Raw genomic sequence first — 19236 nt, forward strand, 5'->3', positions numbered from 1 at the left:
CTATGGCAGTAATGTACTTAATACATTGTAGAAACTATGAAGAGGTGGTGGCTGAAGCATAGTGAGCTAGGAGTGTAGCAGATGATGTCAAAGAGATAATGAGGATGGGAGAAATCATGCAGAAACTCGTGGGTCACTGAGAATTCTGGTTTATCCTCGTGTAGAAGGACATCAAAGGGTTATGAGGCTATTACATAAATCAGTGAAGAGACAATGGTGACTTGGACAAGGATGGCTGCAGCAGAGGTGGTAAGCAAAAGTTGAATTTGGGATATGTTTTCAAAATAAAAGCCAGATCAGAGATAGGGTGTGAGAAAATAGAACAGGTAAAGATGACTCTTAAAGTTTTGCCTGATAAACTGTGAGTACAGAGTTGCCACTTACTAAAGAAAAAAAAATAGATAGCTAGAGGAGCAGTTTGTTTGAGGGATATTAAGATCTTAGTTTGGGTTATGTCAAGTTTGAGGTGCTTACTAGACATCTAGTAGAGTTGTTGATATCCAAATCTGGAAGTCACAGATGTCCCAAATGGAAATTTAGAGGAATCAGCATATAGATGCTATTTAAAGCTGTGAAACCAGATGAGTTCACCAAATAAGCAAATATAGTTAGAAAAAAAGTTTGGAAACAAACATATTGGTATTCATTTACATTCCTTCTTTAATCATTAACTACCAAAGTGTACCACCCCTAAATATTTTTATAAAGGCTGTATTACATTATGTTGTATTATAATTGGAGGTAAACATTTCTGTCACTCTTAATTTTATATAACTTACCACCAGCAATACCAGAGCTAAATATTTTCCCTGGGGGCAGGGAAGGAGGAAGAATTCAGACAACTCCTTTTAGCGTGATTCTCCTTTAAGCATGACTACTCTTTTTCAGTGTCCGTTCACTGTTTTTCAGTTCATTTTTCTCTGAGCCACTATACTTAATTCTGGATTGCTTCCTTTTTACTTTAATTCTGGAAAAAATATCTGTAACGCTTTTCTCTTCTGGTTCATATCCCCCTCTCTACCATGTACATTCTTAGTTCTATTTTATATCTTGGCATTTATGAGAAAATAGAGGCTCACTGACGATTTTATTCATATCACACAGCAAGTTAACAAACAGCAAAGTCAAGATGAGCACCTAGTACTTCTCATTTCTGATTTTCCTGCCTTTTGATCCAAACAAGTTTTGGAGATAAAGTTATTCAATAGCTTTTGAAAGTTTCACATGCCTATGGTGAGTTTTGGATAATACTTGTTTTATATGATTTTGGCTTACAGTTGAGTTCTTTTTTATTCTTTATTTAGACTTAAAGAGAACAATGGTTCCAGAGGACCATTCTAGAAGGGTTCTAGAAGAGCCAAATGAAGTCTTTGTCAGAGTAAGTAGCAATTGTACCATTCCAGGGTTACCAGAATATCTAAAAGCATCAACTTAAAGCAGCTGCAGACTTATGGGGGTTCATTAGGCTGCTTTAGCTAAAAGCATCATCAGGAATTACAGTCTAAGGACACTAAGGCAGCATAAAACAATGGACATAGTTAAGAACTTCTTAGATATGAAAGCAGCAGACATAAGAACATAGAGCCCAATTAGAAACGGGATTTCCAAAGCGGTCTGCAGTTGAAAGGATGGAAGCACAAGAAACATAACTAAATTCTGTGAATACAGTCTAGGGCCACAAACCCAAAGGCAATTTTTATTTGTAAATAGTTGGGGAGGTACGGTACACATAGCTCTTAGCGAACAATCTCTCCTTCTGTTCCCTACAAACTTGAAAAAGTAACCACTGCTTACATTCTCTCACTTCTCAAACATGCCAATAAACAACATTTTGGATTCTGCTTACCATCTCTCCAAATTTCCACTCCAATAAAATTGCCATCACTAAGATGATAAAATTCTCTCAAATGCCAGATGTAATCAGCACTTCATCTTCACCCTTTTTGATACACTTGGAGCATGTGGCATTACTTGCCATTTCCAAGCCTCAGGACTTCAGTTCTGCTCTTTTGAAATTCTAATCACTTCTTCTTCATTCTGTTCCCAAGGACCTGCCCCTCTACTCCCACTAGAAAGTTCTTTCAGAGCAATACAGTAACTGCTTTATTCAATTTTATATCATCATTGATTGAAATAATTCTAGAAGATTAGAATATCTTAGAAATATCTCCTCTATTTGACCCTTCAGTTTCCATTATCACTGTTCTGAAGACTGTTACTTTTTATTTAGGTCACTGGATCCAAACACGGCTGGCTATCAGAATTTCCTGAGAAGCTTTTTAAAAATAGATTTGTAAGACCCTGAAACTTGAATTTTTTTATGTTCTTTATTAATGAACTGATGGCAATTAGTTATGTAATGTGACATATAAAGCCCCATCCATTGTTAAAATACCTTCTGATGTGTATTTAAAATTCTTTCTTCATTCCTATTTCCAAAGAACTTGCATCTCTTCTTGTCATATTTAACTCTTCACCTTTCTCTTAAATACCTTGTATCCTTCATTTATTGCTTCTGAATTTTTATTTTTTTCCTTTATTCTAACTGCCCTCCCTCTGTGCAAAGGGATCAAGTTGCCACTATTTTCTAAGGAAAAAAAAAAAAAAAAATCTTGGCTACCCAAGTAGTACCTTAAATGCAAAACATTATCCTTCCCCCAAGAAGCATCCTCCTGTTGTTTCACTGACACTTAACAAGAGTGCATAATCATCAATGTGTTCTGGTTATGCCCAATAAATGCTAATTAGGCACTTACTATGTACCAGGGATTGTGTTTGGTGCCTGGGATGACTCTGATTCCTTAATGGTGCAGTACTCAATAAATACATGAAATAAACCATTTGACTCCTTTTCATCTGGATAAATCTCCAGGCATATTTGATAGGCAAACCATCTAAACTGTATCTAAAAGGATGAATAGGTGTTTTAAGGGGTGGAGAATGGAGAGAAGACATTCTGAGAAGCTAAAAGAGCATGAACAAGGTCTTGGGGAGACATACGTGGCTTGTTCTGGGAACTTTGGTTTGGATTGGCTAGACCTGAGTGGCCAGAGATGAGGCTCAGGAAGCTGATTGGGGAAAGCTCATGGAGGTGCCCAGGGATCTGGACTTTATCCTGTTGGCAATGATGGACTCTCTAAAATTGTTAAGTGAGGGTTGGTATAACATGGTAATATCTATGATTCAGAGTGGTAAACCTGAAAATAATCTGGACAATGGAAGGAAGAGGGGAAAATCTATAGACAAGGGGACTAATCATGAGGGAGAAAATCTGTAAGTGCCTAAATGTGGACAATGGCAGTAAGAATTAAGAAATGAGGATAAATTTAAGACATTTGGAAGTAAAATACTGAGGAAAGAAAAAGAGGGGGTTACAGAGAGTGCTTTTGATTCTAGTTTTCTGGTAGGGAGGCATTTCCGGCCTCCTTCAAAAGCTACATTCTCCTAGATAGAAGGGGCCTGCTCTTCTCAGTGTATAGCAGTAGTTGCACGCTCCTCTATTAATTCCAAACAAGCCTTCCAAAGTAGACAGACTTTGGTTTTGGTATGGAGGTGGGGGTGGGGAGGAAGGACAAATTGAAAGATCTACTGTTGACTGAGAGGATCACGGCATTAACAGACTAAGAAGTACATTTGTGGATAGGAAAATACAATTGAGTTTGGTTTTGTACAAGATGAGCTTGATGTGCCTGTTATGGAACCCACACTTTTTTCATGATCTCCCCTGATGATTCCCATGCATACCTGAATTTCAGAACCACTGATCTGTATCAGTGGTTCTCAAATATAGGGTGCATCAAACCTTAGCAGAATCACCTGAGGGCTTATTAAAAGAAACATTGTTGGGCCCACCCCCAGAGTTTCTTAAGTCTGGGTGGTGCTTGAGAATATGCATTTTTAACAAATTCCCAGGTGATGCTGAGCTGCTGGTCCAGACACCAGCTTTTGAGAATCAGGGATACAGATCTTTTTTGGAACCTTTTAATTGGTCTCCCTGTCTTCAGTCTCTTTATAATGCATCCTCCATGCTGTGCTCAGCCAGATCTGATTAGGAGTTAATTTACATGAAAAACACCTTTTCACAGTGGCCCATACTAAATGCTCATAAAAGTAAAACAAATTTGAAAATGGTAGTCTTGTTAAAAAAAAAAACAAAACTTCAGTTACTCCCGGACCAAATAAGACCTGTCATAAGATGACCACAACCTCCATCTTGGAAAAAAGTATACTCGATAAGATAAATTTTCTCTATACCTTTCTACCCCCATCCCTGCACGTGCATCCTACAGGAGCCAAAGTAGTCTACTCACTGTTCCCCGAATATTCGAACCACCTGCCGCCTCTAAATTGAAAGTCACCCTACCAAATTCTCCATAATATAAAATTTTAAATTTTTGAATTCCTAACAAAGGTTTTTTGTTGTTTTTAAAATGTTACCACATACCCCCAAGTATTCTGGGAATTCTGCTTAGGAAGAAACTGGACTATCCTCACTTAGAATCTATGTTCATAAGACCATTATAAAATAGGGTACCCAACTAAAAATCTCCCTAAAAACCACACAAAATTGTCAGGTATTGCTACAAATTAGTATAATTCTATTTCCAAAACTTTTGTTGTTTCTCAAGGTGTTAGTTTCTATGACTTCAGAAATTACTTAGTGAGAAAATTTATCCTATCGAGTATACTTTTTTCCAAGTAGCAGAGGCCCTCATTTAGGATAACAATGCTCTATGCCTCTTCAGTGTCATTGGTCCAACTCTCCTATTTTTCTCCCTGGTACTGAGGCCAGAGTGTCAGTTGCCATCTATCCTACAGCTTTTGCTGTTTTTTTCTTCACCTAGCAATATTCTCTCATTTCTATTACTTTCCAGGCCTCTGACACTACTTGTGGTCATAATCCCTTCTCTAGACTTTTGAAATAGATTAATTCCTAATCTTTTTTTTAAATTTAAAAACAAAAATTACATATACAGCTTTCTTCATCTTAACTATTCCTTTATATAAAAACAACTGCACAAAAGATATTATGATCTGAAACATGATTGTAATTTTGAGCCCTTTTATTATTTTATTTTTAAAAGTTACTTAAAAACCACAGTCATACCAGTTTGAAATACATGGTCCTATTTTTCAAGACCTCTGAATTATTCAATGTTCATACACTAAGGATCTCACAAACTTTGCTTTTAAAAAACTTGATTATGTGATTGTTTTCTTTATTACAGATTGTTTCTTGAGGTCAGAAAGTATATTTTATTCATTCTTATATTCCCCAGTCATAAAGGTGCTTAGGAGACGTAACTGACATTCTCAGTCTGAAGGTTTGGCAATTATTTTTACCCAAAGCAATAAAACTAATCTAACTAGACTTGCCACTGCTTCATATACACTGATTACTATCAACATCACTGTTTTTAAATGAAGCAGAGCAATATTTCAGAGTTTTTCCTTTTTCTTATTCTTAGGACATAAACACAAACCATTCTATCAACTTCCTATGTTACTGGTTAAACAATAAATTTTGTTCTCAAAGGTATTCTGCATATTTTCCATTTATTTCTAAATACCACTCAGAACTTTTCCTGAAATATCTTATATGAGACAAAGTAGTTTTGCAAATAACATATATATCTATTCTACTGAAGTACATTTAAACATATAGATCTAAATGCAAATGAAGACAACTTTCCCCCAGTATATATCTGGATCACTTCTAAAATGATTGAAACACAGTGTGAGGTTTTTGGAACTCCATTTCTATGTGATGTATTAATTCTGATCTTTAATACCACTTAACCTAAAAAATAGCTTCTTGCCACTCTAGGAAGGAAAGGAGAGATAAGGAATTAGGAGCGAGTTGACCTGCTTTGCAGTCTGATTCTACTACTTTTGAGTCAAGCACCTCAGCCTTCTCCATCTATAAAATTAGAGTAATAGCTCCTATGACATCCATATAAAGATTGAGTAACATATGAATGTAAGACAAGGGTTGCTCAACAATGGCTTCCTTCACTTCTGCTTTACCTAAAACTCTTACTCATTTATGAAACTAATTTGCCTGGCACTGATTTGCTTCTACACTAATAATTTATTACATATGCTGGCTTGAATTACTGGGTATTACTGAAGATTTTATCAAATAGCAGAAACAGCTGTCTGATATTTCTCAAAAAATTATATTCAGGTTAAAACGATAAAAGCAAATCAGTCAGCTGTATATCCATAAATATTTGTTTTTACTATTTAAGAAACGTAGTTACTTAAGAAATATTAACCACTTAAAAATGTATTTGTTAGCCATTGGGACAAACTTCAAGTTCTCTTTAATGTGAAAAACGTATCTTAGGAGCAGATGAACTTAAGAGGTTTCAGTATTAAAGGGGTTTAGGAAATCTTATGAAGATATTTTCAGTTACCTTTCACTTGAACATAAGAACTTTCAGCCAACTCATTCAATCTTGATCCAGGAGAAAAGAGCTAAGCTTTTCTTTATGGTCTTTTCCTAACGAGGAGAAAATTTTCTATTCACTCAAAACTAGTTCCCCAAAACAGAAAGTGAGGAAAGGGGAATGAGACTTATACCTGCAGTTTTGTTTAAGAGAACTCTATACTTTATGCCAGTTATATAGACTCATGGGGAAAATATGGCTATTTGCTCAAATATATTAGCTTTATTTCTGTATATAAAGTCCAAATTTTATTAGATGTTTCTGATTCCCAAAATTAAGCCATTTTAAATAATTGCATAATAAAATCACGTAAGTAGGTATAAAGCTGTGGCAAAGAATAATTACTTATATGCTGTTAACATAAAGGAGAAAAGTGTTATGTTTCTTTTGGTACAGCAATATTTCCCAAACCATGCACTGGGTAACCCAAGTAAAGTCACTGGGATGCCACAGGCTATTTTAAAATTTTTTAATTTCGACAGAAACATAGCAAATTGCTGGACACCATACAAACTACAAGCATGAGGTAGTTCACAGTTTCAACATTAGGTAGTTCTACATTACTTTCCATGACACACAGCTTTTGGAAACTGGGGTTTCAGCAATTCTGATAATAAGTACTGTGCAGAAATCAAGGTGAGAAACCACCTCAATCAAGAGGGCAGAGTGAGAAGATTCAGAGCTCCATTTCCCCACAGAAGCTTTGAACACAACCAGCAAAATTTGGCAGAAATATCCTTCTCAAAGCTCTGGAAAACTATTAAAAAGTTGAAGTAACATGGCAAGCACCAAATCAGGGGGAAAAAAAGTCTACTTAAAAGCTGTAGGATCTTGTAGCACCCTGACTAGTCCCATCCCACCCCTCTCTGGCTCAGCGCATGGCCAACCCATGCTCCCAGAGTGGGTCCCTGGTCCCAGTTCCAGAGAGTGCACATAATCCTTTTTGCAGACAACATAGGAAATTGATACATACACACCAAGAACATGTATGTCTGCTCTAATCTGGTGGTGGCCTCAGGAAATTCCTGTCTCAGAACTTGCCCTCTGGGTAGAAGGCACCTCATATAGCTCTCCCACAGAAACTATGGAAGAGAAGTCAAATGGCTGCCAGAAGCAATAATCTGCTGGCTGTAGGCAGTGCAGTACCTGGACTGTGAAGAAACTCTTTCCTAGGGAAGAAGGGGACACTTCTCACTATATAAATGGTGGAATTTCTAGGGCCAAGCACACATGTCCAACACAAAACACATCATCCACAGAAAGGACCAGGGATCCCTACCCTTTGGTCTGGAGCTAGTCTCTAAACTTATTGTATGGATAAGGCTTGAAAGAGAGCACTGGCAATTCTCCAACTGCAAAGACTGGGAAAAGTATTTTCTTTCTTTTTTTCTGTTAGCTTTTGTAATCCAAGGAAATAATGTTATAACACTAGCTGGTTACAAGCTTAAGGAACAGAAATTAAACATTTCCTAGAGGAGTTCAACAGCAGATTGAAGGTGGCAGAAGAAAGAATCAGTGAACTAGCAGATAAAATGACTGAAATCATCTAGTCTGAGGAGCAGACAGAGGAAAGAATGAAGAAAAATTAACAGAGCCTGAGCAACTTGTAGGACACCATCAAGCATATCAATATATGCATTGTGGAATCCCAGAAGGAAAAGAAAGAAGTAGAGAGAAAGTTCAAAGAAATACTGGCAGAAAATTTGCCAAATTTGATGAAAGACATGAATATATATCCATGACGCTCTATTATGTTCAAAGAAGATTAACTGAAATAGACTCACACCATTTTATAAACAAACTGTCAAATACCAAAGATAAAGAGACATTTCTGAAATCACTTATTACACCACATTAACAGAATGAAGGAAATAACCACACGATCATCTCAACTGATACAGAAAAGACATTTGACAAAATCTAGAATTCCTTCTTGATAAAAACATTTAGAAAACTAGAATAGAAGGAAATGTTTTCAACATGATAAAGAACATATATGAAAAATCCACAGCTAACATCATACTCAATAGTGAAAGACTGAAAATTTCCCCCCTAAGATTTGAAGCAAGACAAGGATGCCCATGCCACCACAGTACCATGTTATTCAACATGGTACTGGAAATTCTAGCCAGAGCAATTTGGCAAGTAAAAGATTAAAAGGCATCCAAATTAGAAAGGAAGAAGTAAAACTTCCCTATTTGCAGAAGATATGATTCTTATACAGGAAAAGTAAAAAAAAAAAAAAAAAAAAATGAAAAATCCACAGTAAAGCTATGAGAGCTAATAAATGAATTCAGAAAAGTGGCAGGATACAAGACCAACATACAATGTTCAGGAGTGTTTCCATACACTGCTAATCTGAGAAGGAAATTAAAAAAAATTCCACTGACAACTGCAACTAAAATAATCAAATATCTTGGAATAAATTTAACCAAGGGTGTAAAGGACTTATACACAGAAAACCACAAAATATTGCTAATAGAAATCAAAGAAGACAAAACATTCCTAAAAGAAATCAAATGGAAGGACTTTCCATCCTCACAGATTGGAAGACTATAAATATTGTCAAGATGTCAGTTCTACTCAAAATGATTTATAGATTCAACTAATCCTAATCAAAATTCCAACAGCATTCTTTGCATAAAGGGAAGAGCCAATCATCAAATTTATTTCAAAAGGGCCCTGAATAGCCAAAACCACCTTTAAAAACAACACAAAGTGGTGGACTCCCACTTCCCAATTCTAAAACATTACAAAGCTGCAGAGGTCAAAATTTCATGGTACTGGCACACTATATATAGATATGTATGTCAATAGAATTGAATTGAGAGTTCAGAAATAGACCCTCACACCTATGGCCAAATAACTTTGATAATCAAGGGTGCCAAGTCCACTCAATTGGGAAAGAATAGCCTCTTCAACAAATGGTGCTAGGAAAACTGGATATTCATAATCAAAAGAATGAAGAGGACCCCAATCTCATACCATATAGAAAAATTAACTCAAAATGGATTAAACACCTAAATAAATGAACCAGGACTATAAAACTCCTAGAGGAAAACATAGGGAAACATCTTCACAACATCATGCTAGGCAATGGTTATTAAACCTTACACCAAAACCATCAGCAACAAAAGAAAAAAATAAATGGGACCTCATCTTGAAAGTAAAGAGACAACCTATAGAATGGAAGAAAATATTTGGAAACCACATATCTGGTAAAGGTTTAATATCTAGAAGTTATAAAGAAATCTTAAAACTCAACAACAAAAAGACAAACAAATTAAAATATAGGCAAAAAAGAACTTGAATAAACAAATAAACATTTCTTCAAAGATATACAAATGGCCAAAAAGCATATGAACAGAACCTCAAAATCATTAGCCACCAGCAAAACGTAAATCAAAACCACGAGATACCATTTCACAACCACTAGAATGGCTACTATTTAAAAAAGAAAATAACAAATGGTGGAGAGGATATGGAGAAATTGGAATACCTGTTGGTGGGAATGTAAAATGGTGCAGCTGCTGGTGGAAGACAGTTTGGCAGTTCCTCCAAAAGCTACATACATAATTAAAGTATGACCCAGCAATCCCACTTCTAAGAATATACCCCCAAAAACTGAAAGCTGGGTGTGCTGGTTTTGATGTATTATGTCCCCAAAATGCCATTATCTTTGATGCAATCTTGTATAAGCAGACATAGTAGTGTTGATTAGATTTTGGAATCCTTTGGGTGTTTCCATGGAGATGTGATTCAGTCAACTGTGGACAAGACCTTTGGTTGGATAATTTCCATGGAGATGTTGCCCCACCCATTCAGGGTAGGTCGGAATTAAATTACTGGAGCACTATACAAGCTCAGACAGAAGGAGCAAGCTTGCTACAGCCAAGAGGGACACTTTGAAGAATGCACAGGAGCTGAAAGAGAACTGCAGTTTACAGAGACATTTTGGAGACGGCCTTTGAAAGCAGACTTTTGCTCTGGAGAAACTAAGAGAGGACAAAAGCTCCAAGAACAACTGAGAGAGACATTTTGGAGAGAAGCTGAAGCCTAGAGAGGAACATCCTCAGAGAAAGCCATTTTGAAACCAGAACTCTGGAGTAGATGTCAGCCACGTGCCTTCCCAGCTAACAGAGGTTTTTTGGACGCCACTGGGCATCTGCCAGTGAAGGTACCCAATTGTTGATGTGTTACCTTGGACACTTTATGGCCTTAAGACTGTAACTGTGTAAGCGAATATACTCCCTTTTAAAAAAGCCAATCCATTTCTGGTGTTTTGCATCCCAGCAGCATTAGCAAACTAGAACACTGGAACTCAAACAGATATTTGCAGATTGATGCTCAGAGTGGCATTATTCACAATTGCCAAAAGATGTAAACAACCCAAGTGTCCACCAACAGATAACTGGACAAGTGAAATGTGATATATACAAACAACAGAATATTATGCAGTTGTTGAAAGGAACAAAGTTCTGAAATAGGTGACAACATGGATGAATCTTGAAGACATCATTTTGAGTGAAATAAGCCAGACACAAAAGGACAAATACTGTGTGAACTCACTGATGAAATAATATTCGGTCAGAAACTAGAATACATATCACCAGGGGCTGGGAAGTGGGTAGGGAATGGGGAGTTAAGGCTTAATTAGTACTGAATTTCTGTTTGGGATGATGGAAAAGTTTTGTAATGGATGATAGTGATGTTAGCACAGCACCATGAATTTAATTAGCACTACTGAATTATACCTGAATGTGCTTAAAAGGTGAAAATTTAGGATATATATACACACACACACGTGTGTTACTAAAATAAACATAAAAAATTAAAAATAGGCAAAAGAAAAAAGAAATTCAGAAAGCTGCAAGAAAGAAGCAATGTGTTGCATACAAGGGGGCCTCAATAAGATTAAATGCAGATTTCTCATTGGAAACCATGAAGGCAAGAAGGCAGGGCATATATATTTAAAGTGTTATAAGCAAAATATTGCCAATATTCTATATCCAGCAAAACTACCTTTCAAAATTGAGAATTTAAGACATTCACAGATAAACAAAAGCTGAGGGATTTTGTCACCACTACACAAGCCCTACAAGTGATGCTAAAGAGAGTTCTGCAGATTGAAAAGAAAGAACACTAGACAACTGCTTGAAGCTACATGAAGAAATAAAGATCTCCAGTAAAGGTAATGACAGAGATAAATATAAATGGTAGTAGTACTGTATTTTGATTTGTAACTTCACTTTTTACTTCTGACAGGATCTAAAAGGCAATTACATAAAGTGTAATGATAAATCAATGGCTTAAGAATTAAAAAATTTAAATATACAATTTGTGACAAGAATTACATAAAGGGGGGACAGAGGAGTATAGGAACATAGTCTATGTAAGCTATTGAAATTATTATCAAGGCAAATGAGATTGCTGTAGACTTAGGATGTTAAATTTAAGCCCCATGATAACCACAAAGAAAATATCAGAGAATATGCAAAATCATACACCCAGAAAGTACAGTACAGGTTACCAGGGGTGCAAGGTATGGGCAATGGGGAGTTAATGCAAAATGAGTGTAGGATTTCTCTTTGGGGTGAAGGGAAAGTTCTAGTAATGGTTGGTGGTAAGGGTACTGCCACACTGTGACTGTGATTAATCCCACTGAAAGATATGTTTGGGAAGGGTTAAGATACGAAGATTTAAGTTGTATATATGTTTCCACAAAAACAAAAGGGGGTGGGGGAGGGAGAGACCCTAAAGAGATAATGACAGTGAAATGCAAAACACGAATACAGGATACTGGATGGGTTCTAAGAATGAAGGGAAAAGGCCCAGAAGAACACTATTGGGACATAAGAAAATTTGGAATACAGAATGCAAGCTTTAGATCAGTGTCAAATTTCTTGAACTGATAAATGTACTTAAGGTGATTAGGTAAGTGAATATCCTTATTCTTAGGAAATGTGCATGAAGTATTGTGTTCAAAGATTATATGTGGAACCTGCTCTCAGAAGTTCAGAAGATATATCATTACATTTTATGTAATTCCCTTTTAGATCCTGTTGTCAGTAAAAAGTGAAGTTACAAACCAAAATACATTACTACTAGCATTTATATTTATCCCCGTCATTATCTTTACTGGAGATCTTTATTTCCTCATGTGGCTTCAGTCAGCCGTCTACTGTCCCTTCCTTTCAATCTGCAAAACTCTCTTTAGCATCCCTTGTAGGGCTGTAGTGGTGACAAAGTCCCTCAGCCTTTGTTTATCTGGGAATGTCTTAAATTCTCTCTGATTTTTGAAAGGCAGTTTTGCTAGACATAGACAGACAGACAGATGATAGAGAGAATGATATAGCAAAGTTGCAAAATGTTAAAATTTGCAGATCTGGGTGTCCGGGCACTAAGAATATGTTGTAGTTCTCTGTAGGGGGTTGTACTATTATTGCAACTGTCCTGTAAGTTTGAAATTATTTCATAATAAAAAGTTAAAAAAAAAAGAATCAAGGTGGAACAGGAAATGAGACTGGTGGCATACAATTTGATTCCAAGGTTTGAGAAGTTGTGCAGTGTCCACAATTACTTGTGACTATTTAAGAATGAAATAAAAATTTATTCTTTCAATTTGTTTTCCAAATGGTTACTAAGTTGTTAAATTTAATTAAGTTGTTCAGACCTAATTGCTTAATAAACAGAAGTATTAGATGCATCTTTTGGCATAGGTGTGCTGTGGAAAAATTACTGAGACCTTAAAAGGTGCCATGAGCCAAGAAAGTATAGGAACCTCTGAGGTACAGGCAAGAAACATACTAAATTAAAAGTTATTTAGATTTTCACTTTCTTTCTAAGAAATTTCCTAAATAAGAACTCTTATAAGAAGGGAAAAATGCAAATGCATTAAAAAGTTTCAGATTTTTATTGAAATCTCATGTTAGGTATCAAACAAAATCTGCTTTCTTCAGATAAAAATATTCTCTCAGATGTCTTCAGATAACTGCTAAGTCTAAATTGGTCCTTCAATGTCTTATTTAATATTTTTATTGTCTTCATGAAATGTTCATATACACTTAAGATGTTCCCCAAAGAATTTTTATCGTGTAAAGGACCGTACATGACGACCTCTACCACTGCCTCCACTAACAAACTTTCCTCTTGAGCCTCCACTGCCACTATTTGCACTTGCCCAGGAAGGTCCAAGTCCCCCACGACCTCTGGAAGCACGGTCACGAGGACTAGGGCGATAGCCTATAAAAGAAAAAACATAGTTTTTAATTCCAACTTCCCTCCTCACTACATAAATACTAATCAATCATAGTGAGCTCTTCGCTCCCGTAAAATCACATGCAAACTCTGTGCATGTGCTGACAGCACCTGAATTGTATACCTTAAAAAAGGTAAATTATATGGTATGTAAGAATTTTATCTCAATAAAATGTATTTAAAGACAAAAACAAAAGAAAACAAAACAAAACCATGTGCATTGGAACCCAAAAGCTACCTCTAACCAGCAAAATTCTGGACTTGATGTAGCTCTATTTTATTTATTTTTTTATTCATTTTTTTTTTTTTTCACACTTAACACATTTTTACTAAAAGGAGCACTTAAGGTAAAAGGAACAAGTTTACAATGTAAAAATTAACTGATACATTACCAAGCCTGGGAGCCCCCCTTCTCCAGATGCAGCTGGACATGAGATCAGAGAACTCCCCCTTGTCTCAGATACAGAGAATTTTTAGCACTATTGGTTTACATTCAATCAAATCATATTCTATTTTCACATTAAATGATGCTTCATGAACATGAATGGTTCAAGATCAAAGGAAGGTATCCACGTTATCAGTCTTAGCCTTGAATGCCTGTAAAACTTTACTGATAATATATGTAGCTCTATTTTAGAAAAAAAAGGTTGTGTGCTCCCACACACAAGACAGTACTGTAAACAAAAAAAGAATATACTGTGTAAAGAAACCTCTGTTATTAAAATGTTTGGATCAAAAGGTACTTATTGATTTGCTTTCATTATTGTAATATGAAAATAGAGCAAATCACCATAAAACTCTTTAGACTATATATACATTTCAGTATTTATAGTCTGATTATTTTTACAGAGTATGTACTCTGGGCATTCATTCACAGATATAACCTCAGTTTAGAACTGTAGTCTACATTTTAAAAGACTGTCTTCCAGAATGAAAATATATGGCATTCAACTATTTGAAAAGGAGGAATGCGTCTCCTTTCTCTCAACAATATCATGTAAGGAAGATGTATACCTGTAGAACTAAGTGGTCGTAATGGTGGAAGAGGGCCCCGGTTAAAATTGCTCTGGCCTCCACGACTTTCGTTGTAGGTTCCTCGAGGAGTATTTTGAGCACTCCAACTGGAGCCTCTTGTTCCCTCCCGACGACTGTAGTTGCCTAAACACAAACAATACAATCAAAATCTTTTTTTCACTTCGCTTGGACTAAGGAAGAACTGACTGGCTTTTCTTAATCTCCAAAAGTAACGAAAGAGAAACTATAGAATACTATAAATGGAATATACTACAGAGTAGAAGGAAGCACTACACTATGGTTAAGAGCAGAGGCCCTGAAGACAGACTGCCAGGGTTCAAATATTGGTTCTGCCACTTATTTTTTTTCACTTTTTAATACATTTTTATTGTGAATTTAACATATATACATAACGGTGATAGCTTTCAAGGTACGATTTAACAAATAGTTAGAAAATGAACTTCAAAGAATGACATGGGTCACAGTTCCACAACCTCATCTATTTGCATTATTATAAAATGTAACATACATACAGAAAGGTGTTAACTTTCAATGTACAGCTCAACAGTTACATAGGTAATTTCAAAAATTGTTATGGGTTACGTTTCCAGTTTCAAGTCTTTCCTTATTATGCAATATAGGGTATATACAGAAAGGTGGAGACTTCCAAAGCACAATTCAACAAGTAATTATAGATCTGCCACTTATATTTATGTCCTTGCAAGATGACTGTTATCTCTTTGGTAAAGTAGGGATATGTGAGGGGGACATATGAGGAACAGTGCTTATAATATTTCCTGACACACCTACGTAAGTGCTGTCATTAATATAAACTTCTATTATCTTTCACTCCCACCATCCGAACTCAGCAGGTGTTAAAATAAATCACCAATCTGCTAATGAAGTATAATTTCTATAAGTTACTCAAACAGTTCTAAGTGTTTAAACAATTTAAAACAGATTAAAAATAACAACTAGAAGCAAGTAGATAAAAGAGTCAATGGTGAGCTACACAGAACAATATTAAGAAAATTGTTGCTAATTACAATTACTGTGAAAATAATGTGTGGCTCTAACTCAGAAAGGATAAACACAATTCTGAATGTAAAAAGGGGAAAATAATTGGCCAATACTTCCTTTCAGACTCATCATTCAAAGCACAATTTATTAAAGTTAACTGAAAACAATTTTTTTTCTATTCAACAGAGTGCTTTACAAATAGGATCAATGGTCTATAGTCACCTTAATAAAGTAGTAACAGAAAAGTACTTTATCTGTATCACTTTCTTCTAAGGAACAGAAACTATATAGAAGAATGCTCAATCCCATCCAATATTCTGGCCTATCAGAAAACATAAGTAAGTAGTTACCTTTTGAAGCAGGTGGAGTGAAAAACCTATTCTGACTGTGAAAAGCACCACGTCCTCCTCGATTGCCTGAAAACCCACCACGAGAAGAAATCTTCTGTGATACTTTGAGTGGCCGTTTTGGTGGGGGTATTCCATCTTGAGGAACCACTTCTTTACTTTCAGCAGCAACGAAGTCATCCACATGCATAGATGGTGGTCTACTTGTGTTCTGTTTTCTTTGACGAAAGATATCATGGGGCCGTATACCCTGTCCAAATCCTCCCCTACCCCTTCCTCTTGGTGGTGGCACAACATGGGCTCGTTTGGCAGGTTCAATGTATTCAGATTTTCCACTATAAAACAAAAACAGAGGTAACCTGATCAAGATGGCGATGTGAGATTATCTCCAAGAAAAGCCTCCCCAAAGAAACAATAAAAGGACAAATCCCACTTTCTTGGAGCTCTGGAGGATGATAGAGACTCGAGGAGGATGCCACAAATGCTTAATCAAAGGAAAAAGGGAAAAAACATCAAAAAAAGAAGGAAGGAGATCTGAGACTGGGACCTGCCAGTAGAGACCCCTTCCCCTCACTCAGTCCCACTCGGTTTAAGAGTCACACAGTGGCAATATGGCCTAGGTACCACCTGCTGTGGATGCAGATCACAGAGCCACTCACAGCAGTGAGTTAGAACTCCACACATATCTAGGCACAGGGTCCCAATGCTGCAGAGAGCCAGGGCAGAACCGAAGCAGCTGGTGAGCTCTTTGTATACAAAAGGGACCCCAGGAAATAAAAGAGGCCCAAAGTGGAATTGTTGGCAAGAGGTGCAAAAACCCAACCCAGTCCCTAACTGGTGGAGAATGTACAAGAACAAAAACAGGCATTAAAAGTTGACCTCATCTGGCTTCCTGGAGTGGGACACTCTAACGTGGAAACAAAAGAGACCTGCAGCAGAACTGTCAGAAAGCAATGCACACATCCAAGTAAGTCTCTAACTGTTGGAACACCTAAACAAACAAACAAAAAAATAGGCATTTTTCAATGCTGACCCCATCTGGCTCCCTGCGGGAGGTAAACCTAATGTGGAAGTTACCAGAGACAGATTAGGGGAAAAAGGGAAAATGGAACTGTTGTAGGACAAGAAGGCCCCAGGACTGAAAAGTATAATGAAAAGGGGTCAATGTGAGAAAAAGAGCAGTTCAGCCAGTTGGAGGGACTGAGGAGAAAATTCTGCACCAAAACAAACAGCAGAAAAGGACTCCCAAAGAAGGAACAGAGGAAAGGAAGACTTCTGGAGGTGAAACAACTGCACATAAAAGGGCAATCTTAAAAGTTGTGTCACATGTCCAGGACAAGATACAGGTGCAGAAGACCTGAGAAAACCTCAATAGTTAAACACAAACTGCTCTATAGGTTCAGTGTAAGCTGGACCAAGCTTCAAAGACGAGCATTAATGCGTTGCCAATCTACAATAAAATCTTAAGAAAGAGGGAGAAACTGAATTTCAGAGTCAGTGCTTCAAAATAATCAGATATCCACACATTAGTAAAAAATTACGAGCCATACTAAGAAACAGGAAGGGAACAATTTAAAACTTCAGAGGAGACAGACTTTGGAACAAAAATCAAAGAAGTGCAAACTGAAGTGTAAACTGAAGGTGATGAAGGAAAACATGGAACGAAATAAAGTAAATATGGATACAGAGTTAAAGGATATTAAGAAAACAACATGTGAGCAAAACGAATAATTATAAAGTTTAGAAACCAACATAACAGAAATTATGGGGATAAAAAGCACAATAATAATGGAGATTTTAAAAATACACTAGAGGAGGAGGCGGGGCAAGATGGCGGAGTGGTGAGGAGCAGAATTTCGTCTCTCCCCTAGAGCAGCTGGCAATTACCCAAGAACTATATGAAACAGTGTTTTCGGGGTCTCCAGTAACCAGTCACACATTGGACACAAGTTTGGAATTGTAGGAAAAGCTGAGATCGCAGCGAACATTGCTTCAGTCAGCCACGCCCCCGACAGGATCAGAGTCACCAGGAGAACTAAAGGCTCCACACCTCCTTACACTGGTGGGGGAGCTGCAGGCTGGCCAGCGCCACCTGCTGGACAGGAGAGGAAAAGCACCAATTCTAAAGGCCTCATAGGAGGGTCTCATTCTCAGGAAAACTCCATACCCTCCCAATGAGACCTGGGCCTCACTAGACTGGGAAAATCTGACTAGGGTCGACCATATCTGAGGAGACCCACTCACAAAAAGGTTACACAGAGGCAGAGCAAGAAACAGAAAAAACAAGAGGGGAAAAATTCTGATCAACTAAATAGAACCTAAGTTAGAGGTCTAGAATAAGCTGAACTGAATAACAGAGGCCAGAAAACAAAGCCAACCAACAAGAAAACCACTAGGTAAAAGACAGAAAACAAGCTCCAAAATAAACTAATCAAGAGAATCAGATGCCTAGACAACTTAAGGTAACAAGCCATACCAGGAAACACGAAAACATGGACCAGCCAAAGGAACAAACTAATAGCTCAGCTGAGACAGAGGAGTGGAGGCAACTAATGCTAAATAAATTTGATGAAATGAAGGAAGATATAGCAAAAGAGCTGAAGGATATAAAGAAGACACTGGCTGACCATAAAGAAGAATTCATAAACTTAAAAAAACAAATGGCAGAACTCATGGGAATGAAGGCCACAATGGAGGAGATGAAAAACACAATGGAGGGACACAACAGTAGATTTGAACAGGCAGAAGAAAGGATCAGTGAACTGGAAGACAGGTCATTCGAATTCATACACACAAAAGAACAGATGGTGAAAAAAAATGGAAAAATATGAGCAGGGTCTTAGGGAGCTGAGTGACAACATGAAACGCACAAATATACGTGTTATGGGTATCCCAGAAGGAGAAGAGAGGGGAAAAGGGGCAGAAAGAGTAATAGAAGACATATTCACTGAAAATTTCCCAACTCTTCTAAAAGACAGAAAATTAGAGATTCAAGAAGTACAACGTACCCCAAATAGAATAGATCCCAATAGACCTACTCCAAGACACTTACTGGTCAGACTGTCCAATGTCAAAGACAAAGAGAGGATTCTGAAAGCAGCAAGAGAAAAGCAATCCATCACATACAAGGGAAAGTCAATAAGACC

At 36.9% G+C, this 19236-nt stretch overlaps 1 protein-coding gene across 2 annotated transcripts in view; it reads right to left on the bottom strand.

The window, feature by feature from the left end:
- Nucleotides 1–13406: 13406 nt before the first annotated feature.
- VIRMA (vir like m6A methyltransferase associated) overlaps nucleotides 13407–19236 on the bottom strand; it is a 111254-nt gene continuing 105424 nt past the window's right edge. For both annotated transcript variants that reach the window (XM_037802739.1, XM_037802740.1), the window contains 3 exons: nucleotides 16094–16425; nucleotides 14724–14867; nucleotides 13407–13694 (listed from right to left, as the gene is read on the bottom strand). In XM_037802739.1, the coding sequence (XP_037658667.1) occupies nucleotides 13540–13694; nucleotides 14724–14867; nucleotides 16094–16425 (631 nt within the window). In that variant the 3' untranslated portion in view covers nucleotides 13407–13539. The remainder of the gene's footprint in view (nucleotides 13695–14723; nucleotides 14868–16093; nucleotides 16426–19236) is intronic.

Source organism: Choloepus didactylus, chromosome 14, assembly GCF_015220235.1.
Source record: "Choloepus didactylus isolate mChoDid1 chromosome 14, mChoDid1.pri, whole genome shotgun sequence".
Classification (NCBI taxonomy): domain Eukaryota; kingdom Metazoa; phylum Chordata; class Mammalia; order Pilosa; family Megalonychidae; genus Choloepus; species Choloepus didactylus.